The following is a 20,604-nucleotide window of genomic DNA, read 5'->3' on the forward strand; positions in this document are numbered from 1 at the left end:
CATTGTGCCCCCCCAAAAAAAAAAACTTGGGAGGGGAACCACAGTGCGAGATCACAGCAACCCAAATGGCCGCCATGTTCTGGTGATAAAAAACGGGAAGATGGCACCCAGGAAGATGGCGTCCCGGATTTTGGCTTCAAAGTGTTGGCTGCGGTAGTCGATACTGATCCTGCACTGCAAGGGGCTGGACTAGATGATTACCGGGGTCCTTTCCAGCCCTGTGATTGTATGAGAGACAAATACTCTGACCTTGCATAAGGCAGCCTTTCTTCATTGCAGCTAAATTTATCTCACCTGTCAAAGCAAGATATTATTTCGTACGGCTTGTTACCCTTTAACATTTCCCCATGGCTCTTGATTAGTCACGCAGACACCCTGGATCAAGACTCCAGGGTCCAGTGACTTTGCCGCCTGGTGCAGAGTCTCAGCGGACGGTCTTACGCAAGTGCAGAGGGCTGCAGGCGTTCATGGGTGGCGATGCAGAGGGAGAGGCGACATTCTGCTTGGGCGGCTTGGAAAAACACCAGCCGGCCTGCAACACCCTGCCCCAGGGACTGTATCGTGGCCCCTGCCTCGTCACCCAAACAAGAGGAAGAAGGTTCTATTGTTCTGCATAATTCTCCCTGGCAGAAACCGAGAGCTGTTTTACGAACGCCTGGTGAAAAGAGAGCCCTGCCCTTTCGTTACGAAACCAAAGCACTCATGAATGCAAACATTAATACCCCCAGAGGGAACATTAAGTCCAGAGCTTTGTTTTCCCCCAGCCGGAACTCACCAGAACGCAGTTCTGGCACCTGTCAAGGTAGGCACCATTGGCATTGTAAGTGAAGAAGAGAGGCATTCATAGAGAGTTTTTGCACCTCTTTTTCTAGAAAAATAGCACTGGTTAAGTCCCTTTCCAAGTTCACATAGAGATATCACAGAAATATCGCTGCATTGAGTGGACAAGCCCAAGTGTTGGCCCAACGGTCAAGAAGGTGGTTTCTGCATGTGCTATTGTGATGGCCTGGGACTTGGGCTCGGACTTGGAACCAGAGGAGTCTCACACCGGATCCTTTGCCTCAGGCATCACCTGAACCAAGTCTGGGGCCTGATCCTGAAGAGTCCCAGTCTGCACAGGTTCCCCTGCAACAAGTACCAGCTGGGCTGAGTCAGGGGCCTGAGCCTGCCCTGGCTCCAGATGCGGGGATGACCTCGTTGCCTCCAGCTGGGCCATCACTCACAGTTGCTCCACTACCAGTTGGGTCAGGGTAGGCTGAGGCGGCCTCTGGGTCTAGTAACCCACCGATGTCTCCCAAGCTGCAGAGACTCAGGTCTGAGAGAAGGAGAGACCTGAGTACTCGCAGGAGGAGTGCTTGCCTTTGGGCAAAACAGGGAGGTGAGTCGCCGGGGGATCAGGACTGGCCACTACCCTGACAAAGATAAAAGGCTGTCGGACCTCGCCCCAGGTTGTGGGAGCAACATTGCTGTATGCTAGATCCTGCCTGAGATCCTGTACCTGTCCCTGCCTGGTTTCCTGCCTCGTGTCCTGGCTTGGCCCTGTCAGACTGACTCCTAGTGGAACCTTCAGCTTCTGGACCCATCCTGGACCACATTTCATGGGTTACCCCCGGGCCCAGCACAGCTATGGAGGGAAGTGAGGGGCAGGTGGAGCTTGTCAGCCTGGAAAAGGAGCCCATCTAGAAGAAGGAGAACTCTGGTCCTCAACCTCTGCTGCATTGTAGGGTATCTTCAGGAGAAGAAAAGGCTAAGGAGTAAACGCTGTACACATCCAGAGTGGACTCCTTAAGGCTGGGTGGCACCTTGTACGCCTCCTTCCAGCAACTCCTGCAGCCAAGCTGGTCCCAAACATTTGGCTCTGCTTTCCTTTGGACCACAACAGCAAGGTAGAGAGGGGTGGGGGTTTATCGCCTTGGCAGCCTAGGACCCCCACACACTCTGCCCACGCTTCGCCCTCAATGATGCACTCCATTGTCTTTTGAGTCAGACGGATGCCAACAATTGCTCTAGTTATCTCCTGCTTGGACTACTGCAATGCGCTCTACGTTGGGCTACCTTTGAAGGTGACCCGGAAACTACAACTAATCCAGAATGCGGCAGCTAGACTGGTAACTGGGAGTGGCTGCTGGGACCACATAACACTGGTCTTGAAAGACCTACATTGGCTCCCAGTACGTTCCTGAGCACAATTCAAAGTGTTGGTGCTGACCTTGAAAGCCCTAAAAGGCCTCGGTCCAGTATACCTGAAGGAGCGTCACCACCCCTATCGTCCAGCCCAGACACCGAGGTCCAGCGCTGAGGACCTTCTGGCAGTTCCCTCACTGCAAAAAGTGAAGGTACTGGAACTAGGCAGATGGCCTTCTCGGTGGTGGTGCCCGCCCTGTGGAACGCCCTCCCACCGGATGTCAAGGAAATAAACAACTATCTGACTTTTAGAAGACATCTGAAGGCAGACCTGTTTAGGGAAGTTTTTAATGTTTGATTGTGCTTTTAATATTCTGTTGGGAGCCGCCCAGAGTGGCTGGGGAAACCCAGCCAGATGGGTGGGGTATAAATAATAAATTAGTAGTAGTAGTAGTAGTAGTAGTAGTAGTAGTAGTACATCTTTTCACCTCTCTCTCCCTGTCCACCCACCACCACCCGAGACCCACCTTCAAAATTATGAGCAACCTTCAAAACCCCCAAAGTGGAAGATTCTGCCTTACATTCCCACAAACACACTGACGCAAATAAATGTGTCATTGTCATTCCTTTTGCTTCCAAGGTGGGAAGGGGGTTGCAGGTGGGAAGGGGGTTGCAATGGAGTATCCTGGTAGTGGGCAGGGCTGACGTCAGGAACGTCAGGCGGGAGCAATCCACATTAGAGCATGGTTTTATACTTTAAAAAGCTGGTGAGTCTTAGGTCAACCATGGATGCTGTTCCCATCATCACCTCTTCCCAATTCACAAGTACTGGGGCTGAAGGGGACATTCTGTTCTGGAAAAACACTAGCTGGACTTCTCCAATCCATAAATCACGGACTGACCTGAGTTTAATGGACCTGTTTCATAACTTTCCCTCAAGGCTGCTGAGATAAGGCAGGCGTTTCAGGACCCCAGGACCCGAGAAATTATTACCTCTGATAATTCAGGAGGGTGGTTTTTTCCTCCCAGAAGACAGGGTTTACGCGATTTCCATCACCAAATCTTTACAGAAGCCGCTTGCCTTGTGTGTTTGGATCGCCTGCTCAGCGCTCAACATACAAGTGAAACTCGGAAAATTAGAATATTGTGGAAAAGTTCATATATTTCAGTAATTCAACTTAAAAGGTGAAACTAATATATGAGGTAGACTCATGATATGCCAAGCCTTTGTTATAATTGTGATGATCACGGCGTACAGCTGATGAAAACCCCAAATTAACAATCTCAGAAAATTAGAATATTTAATGAAATCAGCAAAACAAGGACTGCAAATAGAGCAATATTGGACCTCTGAGATGTAGAAGCATGCATATATACACAGTACTTGGTTTGGGCCCTTTTTGCATCAATTACTGCCTCCATGTAGTGTGGCATGGATGCTATCAGCCTGTGGCACTGCTGAGGTGTTATGGAAGACCAGGATGCTTCAGTAGCAGCCTTCAGCTCTTCTGCATTGCGTTCCAATATTGCTCTATCAGCTGTACGCCATGATCATCACAATGATAACAAATAAAGGCTTGACACATCTCGCTTTCCATGTCATGAGTCCAGTGGCGTAGCGTGGGGGGTGCAGGGGGGGCCAGCCGCACCGGGCGCAACATCTGGGGGTTAGGGTTAGGGGGCGCAAATCCACGGGTTAGGGGGCGCAAATCCACGGGTTAGGGGGCGCAAATCCATGGGTTAGGGGGCGCAAATCCACGGGTTAGGGGGCACAAATTACTTGCCTTGCCCCAGGTGCTGACAACCCATGCTACACCACTGCATGAGTCTATCTCATATATTAGTTTCACCTTCAGCCATTTCTCACCTCCTCACCCCTTGCCTTTTCCTGTAAGACCTATTACAGTCGTTAAGAGTCGTCAACAGGCTCATCTCAGCTATCTGCCAATCTCCCATTCCCACCACCCTTCTGAGAAATACCCCTCCCCACCTTCTCTCTATATAGAAGGATCTGGCAACTTCTGTCTCAGTGTATCTGAAGAAGTGTGCATGCACACGAAAGCTCATACCAAGAACTAACTTAGTTGGTCTTTAAGGTGCTACTGGAAGGAATTTTTTTATTTTGACTATGGCAGACCAACACGGTTACCTATCTGTAATTAGTTTCACCTGTAAGAGCAAGAGAAGAGCCTGTCGGATCAGCCCAGCTTCCTGTTCTCAAAGTGAACAACCAGGTGCTTGCGTGGGAAACCAGCACGCAGGAGTCTAACCTGAGAGCAGAAATCTCCTTTCCTGTGGTTTCCAGCAACAGAAGTATTGTGGTGGCCCAGCAGAACCATCAAACTGCACAAAATGTGATGGATGCAAACATGCCTTTCAGCTGACTGTATACTGGATGTTTTCTTCTGACTTGTTCTTGGTTTGGTAGGAATTATGGCCTATTCACGAATGTGTCCACCCACCTGTCAAATGTGGTCCATTGGGTGGGGTGGGTGGAGAAGGTAAAGATCTGGGTCACTGCCCAGATTCAGTCTCCCCAACCCTGGATTAAAGGGTTTAGTGAACGGCTCAAGCAGAAGAAGTTGGTTTTATTCATTTCAACCTCCGTGATCGAGCAGTGATGTGAAGCAGTCTTTGAGCTATCCCAGATCAAAGTTGCTAAGGACCTTGCAAATTAGTAGGTAAAGGTAAAGGGACCCCTGGCCATTAGGTCCAGTCGTGACCGACTCTGGGGTTGCAGCACTCATCTCGCTTTATTGGTCGAGGGAGCCAGCGTACAGCTTCCGGGTCATGTGGCCAGCATGACTAAGCCGCTTCTGGCGAACCAGAGCAGCGCACGGAAACGCCATTTACCTTCCCGCCGGAGCGGTACCTATTTATCTACTTGCACTTGATGTGCTTTCGGACTGCTAGGTTGGCAGGAGAAGGGACCGAGCAATGGGAGCTCATCCCGTCGCAGGGATTCAAACCGCTGACCTTCTGATCAGCAAGTCCTAGGCTCTGTGGTTTAACCCACAGTGCCACCTGCGTCCCTTACAAGTTGCTAAGGACATTGCAAATTAATACAAGACCCTTAAACTGGGCCAGGTAGCATATGGGCAGCCCATGGAAACATTTCAGAACCGGTCTCACACCCTCCAACATTTGGTCTTGCACTCTGGTGTGAGCCAACTGAGTTGCACCACAAGTCTGTACGAGAAAACACCTGACTTTTGGTCCTGCGCCTTGGTGCAGCCCAAGCATGGGAGCCAAAATGCAATCTCTGGGATTGCCATCCTAAACCGGGGAGGCTTCTGTCAATCCAGATTGCCCCCCTTAAAATGTGACAATTGTGTATTATGCTGTCTGCCCCCATCAACAATCCAGCCACAGTGTTTTGCAGCAGCTGTAGTCTCCAAGAGAGGACCCACCTAGAGCCCATTGCAGTAATCCAGCCTTGAGGTTACCGGAGGATGAATTGTGCATTTGAATGATTTGAAGGAAGAGAAAGAGGTCAAAGTCTTAGGAGGTAGTTTCAGGATTAGGGGTCAGCAAGGGAGAATGGGAGGTGTGGTATCAGAAATAATAATGATGATGATGATGTGTGTGGTATGGAAGCTGTACTACCCAGGACAGGATGGGGTTGTGCAGGGTTGTTAAGGCAGCAGAGAGCATTGTTGGCTGCCCACTCTCCACCTTAGAGCAGATTTATGCCACAAGGTGCCACAGGAAGGCACTGGACATAGTAAAAGATCCATCGCATCCTGGTCACTGTCTCTTCGAGCTCCTGCCGTCGGGACGGAGATACAGGACGATGAAGACAAGAACGAGTCGTCTTAAGAACAGCTTCTTCTCCAGAGCGATCTCGGCCCTGAATGGGAAGCCGGGACTTTGAAAGTCATCTAATCTCCCTTGCTGTATTATACTGTATTGTTTAATTAGTGTTTTTATAGAGCAGTCAAGTAATTTCGTTGTCCCCGAAGGGGGCAATGACAATAAAAATATGATGATGATGATGATGATGATGATGATATCCCGCCCTCCCCAGCCAAAGCCAGGTTCAGAGTGGCTAACAACAGTAAAAATAACACAGTTTACATAAAATCACAATCTATTAATTGAAATACATTCTAAAATCAATTCACTCTAAAATCAATTCAGAATCAAATTAATGGCAACCATTGGGCTAGAGTTCTGTGTGGATTACCGAAGGAGGGGGTCAGGCTGTGCCTCGGCCAAAAGCCTGGTGGAACAGCTCTGTCTTGCAGGCCCTGTGGAAAGATGTCAAGTCCCGCAGGACCCTAGTCTCTTGTGACAGAGCGTTCCGCCAAGTTGGGGCCACTTCTGAAAAGGCCCTGGCTCTGGTTGAGGCCAGCCTAACCTCCCTGTGGCCCGGGACCTCCAAGGTGTTTTTGTTTGAAGACCGTAAGCTCCTCTGTGGGACATACCAGGAGAGGAGGTCCCGTAGGTACGAGGGTCCTAGGCCATATAGGGCTTTAAACAGAGGTTCTTCCCGAGTTGGAGGAATGAAGCCAGGGGCATAGGGAGGGGGATGCGGTCCACCCCAGGTGTCATCCTTGAGGGGGATGACAAAATGGTACACCACAGGGGTCAGCACTTACCGTAGGGCCTGGCCTGCAGTGTGCCCGAGCCACACGTCTCTCCCAGGAGTGACATGGTGCCCAGGCGAACTCCATGGGCAGCTTGCCGCCTTGCCACTCTAGGCGGAGTACCACGGCACCCCAATGCGCGGATCGTCACAGCACCCTGGAGCACGAATCACCATGGTGCCCCGTGGGCGACTCGCCCCGCCCCCGCCGCTCCGGGTGCCAGAGCAACTAGCTACACCCCTGAGTGAAGGTTCCAGGCAGGGATATAACAGCATATCAGGGCAGGGAAATGTGAGGGGTGGGAGCAATGAATAGTGCTGGATACAGAAGGATCTACTTAATCTCAAGAACGCAGTAAGAGTTTGTTGAATCAGGCCAATGGGCCATCTAATCCTGTCCTCACAATGGCCGACCAGATACCTCTTTGGGGAAACCAGCAAGCAGGATTTGAACTCAAGAGCACTCTCCATACGGCTTCCACTTACCACTGTGCAATAGCTAAGATAAATTCCTGCAGGCTCCATGGGGTCTCGATTTATATTGATTATTCACAGTACAGCCATACCTCATGTTACGTCCGCTTCATGTTACGTTCTTTCAGGTTACGTCCCGTGGCGATCTGGAAGTACCAGAAAGGGTTACTTCCGGGTTTCACCGCTCGCACATGCACAGATGCACAAAATGACGTCATGCGCATGCACAGAAGCGGCGAGTCGCAACCCATGTGTGCGCAGACGCACTGCTGCGTGTTGCGTTCTTTTCATGTTGCAAATGAGCCTCTGGAACGGATCGCAGCCAGAGGTACCACTCTAGTGCAGTAATTTCCCTTCTACATCAGTCACAGCAGCAAACAGGGCCAACTTACCCATAGGTGCTAGGGGTGCGGGGCAGCCGGATGCCAGGCTCTCAGGGGCACCAGGCTGAGAGTCCAGGGCCAAGATTTGGAGTCCAGTGATGAAGAGCCAGGCCAGCCGACAGCCGCTGCCGAGTGGCGCAGAGCCCATCAGAACGCCGCAGGCTTTTCTGCTGCGGGCACTGAGGCCGCCGGCCGGCTCCGCCCTCCTGCGCGCCTGGGATTGGCAGACCGTCGAAAGGCCCGCATGCTGCTCACACAAGGCACGCAGCTTCCCTCCCAAGCCTCTGCAGGGATTGCTCTCCACCTGTAGCGGCATGGGAGAGTGTTGCATTGTTGTTGTTGTTTAGTCGTTTAGTCATGTCCGACTCTTCGTGACCCCATAGACCAGAGCACGCCAGGCACTCCTGTCTTCCACTGCCTCCCGCAGTTGGGTCAGACTCATGCTGGTAGCTTCGAGAACACTGCCCAACCATCTCGTCCTCTGTTGTCCCCTTCTTCTTGTGCCCTCCATCTTTCCCAGCATCAGGGTCTTTTCCAGGGAGTCTTCTCTTCTCATGAGGTGGCCAAAGTCTTGGAGCTTCGGCTTCAGGGTCTGTCCTTCCAGCGAGCACTCAGGGCTGATTTCCTTCAGAATGGAGAGGTTTGATCTTCGTGCAGTCCATGGGACTCTCAAGAGTCTCCTCCAGCACCAGAATTCAAAAGCATCCATTCTTCGGCGATCAGCCTTCTTTATGGTCCAGCTCTCACTTCCATACATCACTACTGGGAAAACCATAGCTTTAACTGTACGGACCTTTGTTGGCAAGGTGATGTCTCTGCTTTTTAAGGTGTTCTCTTGGTTGTGTGCCTCCCCCCAAACAACTCTGAGCTGCCCCCCTAAAAGACACTCAACAACTTTGGCCTCCCCCCCAAAAAAATAAAATTGGGTGCACCGGGCAGTTTTTTGCACTCTGGCGCCGCATATGCTAAAGGCATATGGAGAAATGATCTTAACACTTTGAACTGAAGCAGACCTTGCATGGATGTGACTTGAATCTGTACCGTAAAGTATTTCCCAAGCCCATTTTGATGCCATGTGTACGACTGTATGCAAGACTTAACATCTGTACATGCATTCCTCCCAGAAGACGACACTTGGTTGCTCTTTTTCATTTTTATTTTTAAAATAAAGTTTGTTTGTTTTTTTTAATTTTTATTTTTTACCAACAATCAAAACACAAACAGTGAACCACCACCCCCCAGGCGGCTGATACATTGGGTATACATAATCAATAATAACATAGTCAAATCAGCCATATGTACAATTTTATATACGTTAACACTCCTCCCTCCACAAAGTTTATTTAACTTTTAACATTTTTATTACCCCAAATTGTTCACACCTACCCAAATAATTCAATATCTTCTCAAACCAATCCTCTTCTTTCTCTTTGACCTTAATCCCTTTCATTCTGTGTATCTTCACAGTTAGATATTCTAAAATTATAATATTATTCAGTTTTTTCCTCCATTGGTTCACCCCTAACTCACCCCTACTTGCTATAACCTATCTGGCTGCAGTTACCATCCATTTTGCCCATTTACATTCCTCTTTTGTTTTTAACTCGGTGCTACTCAGACTAATAAGAACCATTAATTTAGATATTCTCACTTTCCTACCAAAACAATTAAATTTGTAATGAAAATTGTAAAAAAATCTTGCAGGCTCTTTGCTGCTCTGCATATTTTCGGTGGAGATTGGATAAGAACTTGCTGCGGACTCCAGTCTGCTACACCCAGAGCCAATTACCTGTTGCTTTTGGGGACATGAATCACCGTGAATCGGCATAAGAACCTGCTGCGGACTCCAGTCTGGGGCCCATGAGCCAATTACCTGTTGCTTTTGGGGACATGAATTACCGTGAATCGGCATAAGAACCTGCTGCGGACTCCAGTCTGGGGCCCATGAGCCAATTACCTGTTGCTTTTGGGGACATGAATCACCATGAATCGGCACAAAAATTAGGCGTTTTACAAGGTCACCCAGAAGCGCTTGTAAAAATATTGAACCTCGTGAATCATTGTCCTCGTAGCGGCATGTCGCTTTGGGTTTAGGAGAGGCCGTTCACAGCAGATGAGCACCAAAGCCTTGACAAAAGGACAGGTATTTGTGAGAGAGGTGTGCCCCTCTCAGGTGGGGCCCTTATCCTCTATCTCTCCAGATCACCCTGCCCTCCCAAAAATGTACCCAAAAAAAGGAGTTTTTTCTGGCCTGAGGCCTAGGAAGGTGTGTCATTTCGAGACAAAACATTTCGAGAGAAACTCAGCCAAGAGCAAAGAATACTTTTCTTTTTATTCCCAGCGTCTCCCCATCTTGGCCCTTAAAGACTGACTAGCGCTTAGGATGGAGTGATTTATTACCGTACAACAAGGCTGGGAAAAACGAGCAGCGAAAAAATATAAAGCACCAGCAGAGTTTAAAGGCCCTGGGGAAATGGAATAAAAAGTCTGCTGTGCTTAAGGCTGCAGTCTTACTTACTCCTGGGAGCATGCTGCGTACAGCCACGTTGTTATCGTTAATAATAATAATAATAATAATAATATTTTATTTATATCCTGCCCTCCCCAGCCGAAGCCGGGCTCAGAGCGACTAACAACAATAAAAGTAACACAATTTACATAAAATCACAATCAATTAATTGAAATGCATTCTAAAATCAATTCAGAGTCAAATTAATGGCAACCATTGGGCTAGAGCTCCATGAGGATTACAGAAGGAGGGGGTCAGACAGTGCCTCGGCCAAAGGCCTGGTGGAACAGCTCCGTCTTGCGGGCCCTGCGGAAAAACGTCAAGTCCCACAGGGCCCTAGTCTCTTGTGACAGAGCGTTCCACCAGATCGGGGCCACAACCGAAAAGGCCCTGGCTCTGGTTGAGGCCAGCCTAACCTCCCTGTTGTTATTATTGTTGTTGCTGCTGCTACTGCTGTTGTTTATTGAATTTATATAGTGCCTTATACCCGCAGGTCTGAGCTGCCTCTGCCACAGTGGGAATCTGCCAATGGAAATTTCTCCTGGTTAACCAGCAGACTGCTAGGTTCTGTACACATGCAAAAAACGGTCGCCAAGCTGGAAGGCTTTAAAAGAGGATTTGGCGGATTCACGGAGGGGGAGGGGACTATTGCAGGGGGTTGGACTAAATGACCCTGGGTGTCCCTTCCAACTCTACAATTCTGTGATTGATGGCTACCAGCCCCAGTGGCTATGCTCTTGCCTCCACAGAAGGAGGCAGCAATACTTTGGAATCCCAGTTTCTGGCGAAAAAAGATATAAAACAAACTGTGTAATTAAATCAAGACAATAGAAAAAGTATAATGAGAACGATTGGAAGACTTTATTGGATAAGACATGATGTTGTATAAATATCTGGTGCTTTTAGTTGTTATTTTCTTTTTCTTTTCTAGTTACTTTTAAACTTTTTGATGCGGAGAATTCTTTTTTTCCCCTCCTTTCTTTTTTCTTCTTCTTTTCTTTTCTGTGCTTAACTTTGTTGTGCTTACCTTTATTGTAAGATTGTATTTTAAACCAATAAAGATGTATTTATAAAAAGAAAAGGGAATCCCAGTTTCTGGAATCCAGAGGAGCTGACAGATGCTTTTGTGCTTAGATTTTGCTTGGGGGTTTCCTCATCTGGCTAGCAGCTGTGAGAACAAGAGACAGCTCTTCTTGTGTTCTTATGTACACAGGCTCTGATTTTATACTGAATTGTCCCACCTGAGGGACGCGGGTGGCGCTGTGGGTTAAACCACAGAGCCTAGGACTTGCCGATCGCATGCCCGGCGGTTCGAATCCCCACAGCAGGGTGCTCTCCCATTGCTCGGTCCCAGCGCCTGCTAACCTAGCAGTTCGAAAGCACCTCCGGGTGCAAGTAGATAAATAGGGACCGCTTACCAGCGGGAAGGTAAACGGCATTCCGTGTGCTGCGCTGGCTCGCCAGATGCAGCTTGTCACGCTGGCCACGTGACCCAGAAGTGTCTGCGGACAGTGCTGGCTCCCGGCCTCTAGAGTGAGATGAGCGCACAACCCTAGAGTCTGGCAAGACTGGCCCGTACGGGCAGGGGTACCTTTACCTTTACCTTTGTCCCACCTGGGTGTTGCGTTCATCCCTTCGAGATACTTCTGCCACCAAAAGCCCACCTTTCCTCGCCAAACCCTCATCTCCACATTTCCATCCCTCGAGACTCGTCTACTGTACGAAGTCTCTGTGGGCTCTGATTTTGTACGAAACTGACCCATCTGCATTCACCACCTGGAATAATAATCTTAATGGGCCAATATTGTCAGAATATCGCCTCTACTCAGCATTAACAAGGCTGCCTTAATAGAGTGTCTCATTTCAGGGGCCGAAACTTAGCATTTGCAAATTTCTTCTTGCAAAACGTGCTTTGGGTTTCGAGGAATTCAAATCTGCTTTTATTTATTTATTGTGATTGCACAATATCTAGCTTGGTTTGACGAAGAAGCACAGAAACAGCTTTCGCAAAACAAAAGACTTTTACTTTTCTCTCCTTGAAATGTCAGGCGAAACCCTAAATATAGATCAATCAATCAGTAACAATACATAGCTGCAAGTACTGGGGCTATCATTTTCAATGGTATCTGTGCAATTTTACACACCAAGCAAAACAAAATTGCATTGATTTGACCTAAATAGGCCAAAGTCATGCTACCAGTTTTTCGCACCCCTCATTTGGGGAAGTGGAAAGGTGAAAAATTCACCGGTATCGATAACCCTCACCACAAATGGCTTTTGCACCATCAGAAGCCCAAGACCCCAGCAGACAAGAAGGTGCGTCAGAGATATAGCTGTCAATGTTTTCCTTTTTTTAAGGGAAATTCCATTATTCCGAATAGGATTCCTCACAAGAAAAGGGAAAAGCTGATAGCTATCATCAGAGAGGACTGTCTGCCCAGATTTCCAGCACTGAGCTCCAGATAACCCTTCAGGTCTACTTCTGTCCCAGATCAAGCCTGCGTCCTTTTTACTTTTCTTTTTTTCTGACTGACACCTCTCTGTTCCCTCTTGTTTGCTCCTGGGCATGTCCCTAGAAGAACTGGGTGGAGGATGGAGGAGGTGTGGCCGCAAATAAAGGCATATCTTCTTCTCATCGACTGAGAGAGCCCTTTCCCCTTGACAGCACAGCTGAGCGCAGGAGAGGAAAAGGGCTGTGGCCAGGTATATAATAAGGTCCCAGCAGAGCCCGGCAGGGACTGGGAACGGGCGCAGAGGAGCCTCCTGGGAGTGTTCAGAAGCCCTCCAGAGTTTGCCTGCGAGGATGAAAGCATTCCTGGCTGTTGCGCTGGCCTTCCTGGCATCCTTAAAACTTGGTAAGATTCAATTCTATCTCGGGGTGTTGCCGGTGGCTTGGCTGTGAAACTGGAATGATTGTGTGAAGGAAAGAGAAGTTGAACCCTTCCCTGAAGGAGGTGTCGTGGCCGGCTATGGCCACCCAAGGACTGAGAATCTGGAGCTGCACTCTGTACAATCTCAGGGGTGCTCTGCGATTTCTTAAATGGCGTTTCCGTGCGCTGCTCTGGTTTCACCAGAAGCGGCTTAGTCATGCTGGCCACATCACCCAGAAGCTGTACGCCGGCTCCCTCGGCCAGTAAAGCGAGATGAGCGCTGCAACCCCAGAGTCGGCCACGACTGGACCTAATGGTCTTTACCTTTACCTTTACGATTTCTTAGAAATCGTGGAATTGTAGAATTGGAAGGGAACCAACGGGTCTTCTAGCCCAGGGGTCAGCAACCTTTTTCAGCAGGGGGCCGGTCCGCTGTCCCTCAGACCATGTGGGAGGCCAGATATATTTTTTTTTGAGGGGGAAATAATGAACAAATTCCTATGCCCCACAAATAACCCAGAGATGCATTTTAAATAAAAGGACACGTTCTACTCATTTGAAAACACGCTGATTTCCAGACCGTCCGTGGGCTGGATTGAGAAAACAATTGGGCCACATCCAGCCCACAGGCCTTAGGTTGCCTACCCCTGTTCTAGCCTAATAATAATAATAATAATAATAATAATAATAATAATAATAATAATAATAAATTTTATTTATACCCCGCCCTCCCCGGCCAGAGCCGGGCTCAAGGCGGCTAACACAAGTAAAATTACAATAAAAACATAAAGGGGGGGGACCAATTTAAAATACAGGTTAAAATGCAATTTAAAATGCAGCCCAAGCACCGTCGATGCTGAAATCACAACTAAAGTGGGAGGGGTGGGTTGGTTACTGGTTTTGTCCCATCCTTGTTTTCATTATGTGTTTTGTGTTTTTTATCTTGTATTTCTGTTGATCTGTTGTATATCTGAGATCTACAGATATACAAATAATACAAATAATATTAATAATAACAACAACAATAGAATTGATAGGGCTCAGCCTTTTTTGTGAAGCTGTGGGGTCCTCATAAGTAAGTTCTTGATTGGCTTCTGTGACAGGGGAATTAACGGAATTAATTATTAGTAATAATAAGAACTTTCAGTCTGTAATTTGATAGAGGGAAAGAACATGGGGTTGTAGCCGGTGATAGTCCTACTCAGAGTAGACCCATTGGCATTAATGGATGTGATCCACCTGGAATTATTAGTTTCAGTGGTTCTACTCTGAGTAAGCCTCCATGGCATGAACCCATGGTTTCTTGGTGCTTGATGTCTCAGGATGAAAGACAAAGGAAAGCTTCAACTTACGACTCATGAATCAGGGCTCACTAGATAGATTTGTCCAGGACGCAGGTGGCGCTGCAATCTAAACCACTGAGCCTCTTGGGCTTCCTGATCGGAAGGTCAGCAGTTCGAATCCCTGCGACGGAGTGAGTTCCCGTTGCTCTGCCCCAGCTCCTGCCAACCTAGCAGTTCGAAAGCACGCCAGTGCAAGTAGATAAATAGATACCACCGTGGTGGGAAAGTAAATCATAGAATCATAGATTCATAGAATCATAGAGTTGGAATAGACCACAAGGGCCATCGAGTCCAACCCCCTGCCAAGCAGGAAACACCATCAGAGCACTCCTGACATATGGTTGTCAAGCCTCTGCTTAAAGACCTCCAAAGTAGGAGACTCCACCACACTCCTTGGCAGCAAATTCCACTGTCGAACAGCTCTTACTGTCAGGAAGTTCTTCCTAATGTTTAGGTGGAATCTTCTTTCTTGTAGTTTGGATCCATTGCTCCGTGTCCGCTTCTCTGGAGCAGCAGAAAACAACCTTTCTCCCTCCTCTATGTGACATCCTTTTATATATTTGAACATGGCTATCATATCACCCCTTAACCTCCTCTTCTCCAGGCTAAACATGCCCAGCTCCCTTAGCCGTTCCTCATAAGGCATCGTTTCCAGGCCTTTGACCATTTTGGTTGCCCTCCTCTGGACACGTTCCAGTTTGTCAGTGTCCTTCTTGAATTGTGGTGCCCAGAACTGGACACAGTACTCCAGGTGTGGTCTGACCAGAGCAGAATACAGTGGCACTATTACTTCCCTTGATCTAGATGCTATACTCCTATTGATGCAGCCCAGAATTGCATTGGCTTTTTTAGCTGCCGCGTCACACTGTTGGCTCATGTCAAGTTTGTGGTCAACCAAGACTCCTAGATCCTTTTCACATGTACTGCTCTCAAGCCAGGTGTCACCCATCTTGTATTTGTGCCTCTCATTTTTTTTGCCCAAGTGCAATACTTTACAATTCTCCCTGTTAAAATTCATCTTGTTTGTTTTGGCCCAGTTCTCTAATCTGTCAAGGTCGTTTTGAAGTGTGATCCTGTCCTCTGGGGTGTTAGCCACCCCACCCAGTTTGGTGTCATCTGCAAATTTGATCAGGATGCCCTTGAGTCCATCAACCAAGTCGTTGATAAAGATGTTGAATAAGACCGGGCCCAAGACAGAACCCTGTGGCATGTCAAAGTGCAAGTAGATAAATAGGTACCGCTCCGGCGGGAAGGTAAACGGCATTTCCATAAGCTGCTCTGGTTCGCCAGAAGCGGCTTAGTCATGCTGGCCACATGACCTGGAAGCTGTACGCCGGCTCCCTCGGCCAATAAAGCGAGACAAGCGCCGCAACCCCAGAGTCATCCGCGACTGGACCTAATGGTCAGGGGTCCCTTTACCTTTACCTTATGGCAGTTTCTGACAATCCTTGCAGCGATTTGGCACATTTAATGGTGTAGTGCAGACAGAACCAAAGTCACCAGAGGTGAAAACTAAGCTCCAGGGCTGAAACGCCAATTCCCTTTCCTTCTCTTACAGGGCTCTGTTTGCAGTGTTATACCTGCAAAGAACCCACCGACCTCAGCAACTGCCTGACTTTCATCAACTGCTCCGCAGACAGCACACACTGCAAGATAACGGTGCACTCGGTGGATTCAGGTAAGGACGTGGGGACGCAACCAAAACTCTGGATCAGCCCTCCGCTAAACAGGGGCACCCTGGTTTCGGACCGCAAATCCCATTTGGCCATTGGTTGCGCCGGCTCTTGCGGGTTGTAGCCCAGAACCCTGCGGAAGGGGCGCCAAGTTGGCAAAGGCTGGCCTAAAGTGACCCTTTCCTCTGTTCCTGCATTGGCCTTTTATAGAATCGTAGAGGTGGAAGGGACCTCCAAAGCTCATCTAGCCCAACCCGCTCCAAGCACAGTTAAAGAATCACTTTCATGATTAGCATTCAAAACCACTGGTACTTGGGGTTTCTTCCTTGATCCTGCAGCCATAGGCTGCATGCAAATGATCCACTCTGGGCGGGATCTGTTCATCTCAACAGAAGAGGGCAGTTTCATGAACTGTGTTGCCTCCCTCCACTGAAGGCAGTGGGGTGTAGTGGTTAGAGTGTCGGACTGGGACCTGGGAGGCGGGGGTTCATATCCCTGCTCACTGGGTGACCTTGGGCCAGTCATTGTCTCTCGGCTTAGCCTACCTTGGAGGAGAGTTGTGATATAAATGTAATGATGTTCATTACGACACTGGTTAAATAAGAAATCAAGATGGCAAACTTTTTATAAAAGAAATGGAAAATGGTTTATTGAATATTTACCAAAAAAAAGCCACCTGTAAACAGATAAGATCATTGGCAGGATTACTGTAACATAACAGTTATTATATATTATATATATTATATTATATATAATATAATATATATTATATATACTGTATATAATAACAGTTATTATATATTTAAAGCAGATGAATAAACCATCAAATTAAGTTAATTTGGATATGCGGAAAATATTAAAAATAAATTTAAGGAACCGCAGAAAGAAGGAAGTCAAGTTCTAAAATGTTAAAATGAAGGTAAAATTATTGAAATGTATAAAACTGAAAATCATAAATATAAAATAATTATGAGACTGGAGCACTACAGGAGCTCGTAACAGCGGTGTAAGAAGCGCTAAGTGATTAATTAATCAATTTATATATTTTAAGCCCACTTGTGATTTGCACCCCCTAATATTCAAGCTAGACACACATGGCCTTGGCAACTGAGCCAGCGCGCACCTGGGATGCTTCCGCCAACGCACCCTTATCTCAGTTTTTCTCTGCTTCCCCATTCCCAAGTGAGTGTCACCATCCCAAACTGTGGTGCGCGTTGCATTCCAAGGTTGCAGAGAGATTTCTAGCCATCAGGAGTTGCATCTCCTGTTTATTAGCGCCTGTTTATTAGCTGACCTCGGATAGGTCACATTTGGCAAGCCGTCAGCTAAACAAAGAACGGCCTCCCAACATCCCTAACAATAGGAACCAGGATATTTCATAAAATCACAGAATTGTAGAGTTGGAAGGGACAACATGGGTCATCCAGCCCAACCCTCTGCATGTCGAATGACTTTGTCAGATTATTATTTACAATCAATTTAGCTGTTTGGTCAGAATATATAGCTCTTATAGCCTTCATAAATGTGCCCTCTATCCCCATTGCCTCCATACTTTTTAACAAAAATTGACATGATACGTTGTCAAATGCTTTTTCTGCGTCAATAAATATTAACGCAGCTGGTATTTCGTTTTTAACTTCTAAATATTCTATAATATCTACAATATGTCTCACATTGTCTTTGAGCTATCTGTCCGGGAGAAACCCAGCTTGATCCTTGTGTATAAGATCTTTTAAACTTCTTTTCAGTCTGTTTGCCAAAATTTCTGTGAAAATTTTATAATCATTGTTTAACAATGAGATGGGTCTATAATTTTCAATATTTAGTCTGTCAGCTTCTGGTTTAGGAATCAAAGTTATGTGCACTTCTTTCCATGTTCTTGGTATATTTCCTCCTTGCAAAATGTTATTCATAACATCACACAATACAGGGGTTAGTTAGTCCTCTAAGATTTTATAATATTTTGCTGAAAGTCCGTCCAGGCCTGGGGCTTTACCTGTGTGGTGTAGTGGTTAAGAGCGGTAGTCACGTAATCTGGGAAACCGGGTTCGTGTCTCCACTCCTCCACATGCAGCTGCTGGGTGACCTTGGGCTAGTCGCACTTCTGTGAAGTCTCTCAGCCCCACTCACCTCACAGAGTGTTTGTTGTGGGGGAGGAAGGGAAAGGAGAATGTTAGCCGCTTTGAGACTCCTGAAGGGGAGTGAAAGGCGGGATATCAAATCCAAACTCCTCTTCTTCTTCTTCTTTTCATCTTTTTTATTGCACTTTGAATCTCTTCTTTTGTTATTGGTTTATTCAGTTGTTCTCTTTCTTCCTCTGTTATTTGTTTCCCTTTGTAATCTTCTAGATATTCTCCTATTTTACTTATCTCTTCATTCTCTTTCTTATATAGTTCTTCATAAAATTTCTGAAAGGTTTTCTTTATTTCCTTCTGATCTTCTATTTGGTGTTCTCCTACCCTATGCAGTGGAGGGATATTTTTGCCCAATATGAGGCTCAAACCCATGTCCCTGAGATTGAGAGTCTCACGCTCTACCAACTGAGCTACCTTGCTTTGAAGAACAGCATCACTGAAAAGCCTCCCTTCTCCACCTTCTCTCATTCTCCCTCCAGGATACCCCTTTTTCGGAAACATCACCGTCACCAAATCCTGCGCCAAAAACTGCGTGCCTTCGGAGCCAGATGGGATCGGTGAAACTCGCCCGGTCTACTGTTGTGACACCGAGCTCTGCAACGTTGGCTCCGGGCAACAGGCCAGAGCCACAATCTCCGCCACGGCTTTTATAGCTGCCCTCGCTTTCAGCCTCCTGTGGACCAGACTGTAAGGCTTCAGGAAGAGGGCGGGTGGATTTTGGAGGAACATCGCCCAGGAAACAGAAGAGGGGAAGGAGAAAAAAAAAACCTTGGCCATATAATCTAGAGCAGGAAAACTTCAGCAATTTCCAGGCTGTTTCCAAAGGTTTGTTGCCGTTCTCCCTTCAAACGGACATCAAGGGGTCAAGAAAACTTCGGGGAAATAATTGCACAAGAGAGTGGATATCAGGGCTGTATAATCACCACCCAGCACACCTTCAGCCTGTAACCTGCTTAGCAGTTAAAAACGCTAAAAATTATTTTAAGGCCTACCCTACCCTTGTTGCAAGGACGGGCCAGATCAGGATTGCAAAACCATTTTGCATGCCTAGAGTGCTAGATGTCCTTAGCAATAAATAAACAAGGGTGGTGATATGGATATAAATTTGCTTCCTCCCTAACCAAGTGGTGTGATTTAAATATCAATGGAAGGAAATGACCTTTTGCAATCTGATTTCTGGAAGAGAAGGATTTCTGAAATAGGAGGTTGTGACAGGGACGCTCCAGGTGTCCCTGAAAAGACATGGAAAAATTGTTTTACAGGGTGGGCTTGAGATGGCAGGACCCCTGAACCGCAAGTGGGGTCTGAGCACCTCAAGTACAGCGTCAGAGGGATCATTCAGGAGACAGGCGGTGCTTGAAAACTGAGAACGGTTTGCGAATAAATAAATATCTTTCTGCTTCTACAGCACTTGCCCCTTTCTTGTTGCAATGCTGTTAGCATTGTTTTAGCCTACCTTATTTGTTAGAATTGGCTGTTTTAGGGATTTAAATAAAAGTGTTTTTTAAAGAATCCCGTCTGTCGATCACATTATGTTCTGTATCCATCGTCACACACACACACACACAACACATTCAACATTCAAACATATTACTTAATGTAACCTCTCCACTGAGAAGATGGAGCTATTGATATAACAAGGTCTTGATTTTGGTCATTAACATTGTTAAAGAAAAGGGTCAACGTTTCTTCATTTCATTTCAATTCTTATATTTCCATGCAAACCTTATAGAGGCACAATTACTATTCCGTTTATGAAATCCTGTGTTTCAGAAACATGACTTTTCTTCCCCAGTCTTCAACAGGAGTGCTTTAGTAATACTTATAATTCTAGTTGTTTTAACCTGCTGTTCAGCGACTCTTGTCTCCCTGCTCTTATTCTGGCTTGTTCCAATAATTATTGTATCTTGTAAATTGTTGTATTTTTAGCTATTTTTTAACTGCTGGATTCTGACCGTAATAAACTGGTTGGTTGATTCTATTTCTATGCTGATTTTCACTCACACGAGTCACAAAGCAGCTTACATACAATGAATGATAACATCGTAGCACATCACAATCACAACATAAATCATATAAAACAATTAACAAATCATCAGTTAAAACAATGACAAGAATCATCAGTATTTATTTTTATTATTTGTTTGTTGAATTTATATACCTCCCTGTACCCAGGCGTCTCAGGGCGGTTCACAGAAAAGATTGCAATATATAAAATAAGAATAAAAACAATAACCCAATAACATTCCCCCCAAAAGAGCCACATTTTAAAAGGGTATAGGATTTCAATCAGGTCAACCAAAGGCCTGGTTAAAAAGGAACGCTTTTGCCTGGAGCGTAAAGGTGTATAATGAAGGCTCCAGGCAAACTTCCCTGGGGAGAGCATTCCACAGACAGGGAGCCACCACAGAGAAGGCCCTGCTCTTGTGTTGCCACCCTCTGGACCTCTCGAGGAGGCAGCACATGAAGAAGGGCCTCAGAAGATGATCTCAGGGTCGAGAACTT

General features: G+C 46.8%; 1 protein-coding gene across 1 annotated transcript; it reads left to right on the forward strand.

Annotated features, from left to right (window-relative positions):
- Window positions 1-12,717: 12,717 nt before the first annotated feature.
- LOC308593073 (ly6/PLAUR domain-containing protein 2-like) lies at window positions 12,718-18,848 on the forward strand. Its single transcript, XM_081205302.1, has 3 exons — window positions 12,718-12,933; window positions 15,850-15,969; window positions 18,579-18,848. The coding sequence occupies exons 1-3, from the start codon at window positions 12,882-12,884 to the stop codon at window positions 18,788-18,790; spliced, it is 384 nt and encodes a 127-aa protein (XP_081061428.1). The 5' UTR covers window positions 12,718-12,881; the 3' UTR covers window positions 18,791-18,848.
- The last annotated feature ends 1,756 nt before the right edge of the window (window positions 18,849-20,604 follow it).

This window comes from Podarcis bocagei (assembly GCF_964188305.1).
Source record: "Podarcis bocagei genome assembly, chromosome: 8".
Taxonomy (NCBI): domain Eukaryota; kingdom Metazoa; phylum Chordata; class Lepidosauria; order Squamata; family Lacertidae; genus Podarcis; species Podarcis bocagei.